The sequence below is a fragment of the Anopheles aquasalis genome, chromosome 2 (assembly GCF_943734665.1).
Source record: "Anopheles aquasalis chromosome 2, idAnoAquaMG_Q_19, whole genome shotgun sequence".
Classification (NCBI taxonomy): Eukaryota; Metazoa; Arthropoda; class Insecta; order Diptera; family Culicidae; genus Anopheles; species Anopheles aquasalis.
In genome coordinates, this window is record NC_064877.1 from 33,315,001 (window position 1) to 33,316,999 (window position 1,999).

The following is a 1,999-nucleotide window of genomic DNA, read 5'->3' on the forward strand; positions in this document are numbered from 1 at the left end:
CGGTGATCTACTCCGTGCACTAGAGCTTGTCCACACGCAAACGGTGGTCCCGCCGGGACTTGCTGGCCTCGCTGGCCAAACACCTCGGCATCGGGGCAGCTTCGCGTACGGTGAAGCTACAACGCCACCGTCGGCAAACAGTCGACGTCAGCAGTTGGCAGGTCAGCGTTCACCGGTGAACAGCCGGCCGGGCCAGACAGCGGTCCCTTCGTTGCTCACTCTCTTCACCCCTCCGATCGAGGGTGGTTCGAGGAGAGGATCGCTGAAGCCACCACTCGGCCGTACCGGTAGTACCGAGTCAGCACCGTCCATCATCCGGCGGCCTTCATTCCGTCCACCAGGCCGAGGGAGTGTTGGCGGTGGCGGTGGCGGTGGTAGTCCAACGTTGAGCGGCACCGTTGCCTCACCGAAACAGATCCGCCGTCGGTTCAGCGTTCGTCCATCGAATCTGGCCTATCCACCGGGCCACTGTCCACGACCGCTGCACGGCGGTACTTCGGAGCAGCTCGGTGGTACCGCGGCCCTCAGTTCGTCCTCTCAATCGCTGCACAATCTACCGACGACAACGCTTCAAAGGAGGCTTTCGTCGAGACCGAGTCCACTGGCCGCCGTTAGTCAGCAGCAGCAGCAGTCACCGACTCATCTGGCCGTTCCTCTGGCCCCGTCTTCATCGTCGTCGTCGTCGACGTCGAATGCGCCCGGTGCGCAGTATCGTTGGCGGCCGAGCTTGGCCCGTTCGGACTCGGACCAACCGACGGTCGTCGTGGCGCAGACGCAGGTCGCAACGATGACGTCCGATGAGCGTAATCCACGCAGCCGGCACAGCAGTCTGTCGAATCTGTTTGATCAAAAGCGTTAGCCAGTAAGGCAGGAGCCAGGACGTCAGGACGCGTTGGCCGGTGCCACAAACGTATCAGTATTGCTTCGCCTTCGGTGAAATCGAGGGGTGAGGTTTGAATGGGGGTCAGGTTTAAGAGACATTCGCAACGTTATTTATGAACCATTTTATTCGATGCCATGTGTGTAAAGCGAAACCAGTCATTACCAGATAGGTTAGGCTAGGGACACTAAGTATTCCCCTCAACCCGGAACCCGCGGTGGCAGCGGTGTTTCCTTTTTGTGATTGTGAGTCGGTGGCGGAGAGGTAGTAGCAGTGTAGCCTGAGCGGTGGGACGTGGCCATTTTTCTGATAAACAATGACACTATGAGCACCATGATGAGTCGATCGGCGTTGACGCGACGTTGTACTTGTTGTGTTGTGTGTTGCAAAGTAAACTCGATTACATATCTCGACCTACATATCACCTAGGACATGGTGCACGATCACCAGGGAACCCTTTGTCTGGGAAGTGTTTTTGGGAAAATGTTTGAATGGAGCAGAGTGGTAAGTGCGGGAGTGCTAAGACAGAAGGAAACCGAAAGCTAAGGAAAGAAAGTTCGACGGTGCTTGGATGAAATGGTCGTTTTTTTTTGTGGGATTAAATCATTGTTAAAATTGATGACTGTAGGTGTTTGTGTTAACGATTTCGCAATTGTTTTGTAGCAAATGATGATGCTCCAAATCGTTGTGGTCACATCAGACAGTTGTATTGTCTTTTGCCGAAACAACCAGATTTTGCTATTGGAGTTGATGGGATTCTCGACCTTTTTTCAGTTACAGATTCCCAATATCATATTCTTAAAACAACATTTAACAATTCGGTTTTCCATCTGTATAGCATTCAAATCATGTGATATCAAGTTTAAATTATTAACATAACGGTCAGATGTGATTTGTTTGTCAGACCTTTATGCTATCTAATTCGATTTTAAAGTGCCATGGTCGTGCAATTTTTCTTCCGATTGAGGGTCTTCCATGTTTTTCATCTCTAAACCATTGAAATCGTCTTTTATATGTTGCTTCTGATATAGTATGAGATACAGATCTTGATAAGTTTTTTATGCCTTTCACAATCCTAATTTTATATTATTCAATTGAACAATTTTGCCACGATGTACA

At 50.5% G+C, this 1,999-nt stretch overlaps 1 protein-coding gene across 1 annotated transcript in view; it reads left to right on the forward strand.

Moving 5' to 3' along the window:
- LOC126573265 (open rectifier potassium channel protein 1) overlaps positions 1-1,215 on the forward strand; it is a 14,737-nt gene extending 13,522 nt beyond the window's left edge. The window contains exon 8 of the mRNA XM_050233238.1: positions 1-1,215. This exon is cut by the window's left edge and continues 449 nt beyond it. Within this exon, the coding sequence (XP_050089195.1) occupies positions 1-859 (859 nt within the window). The 3' untranslated portion in view covers positions 860-1,215.
- The last annotated feature ends 784 nt before the right edge of the window (positions 1,216-1,999 follow it).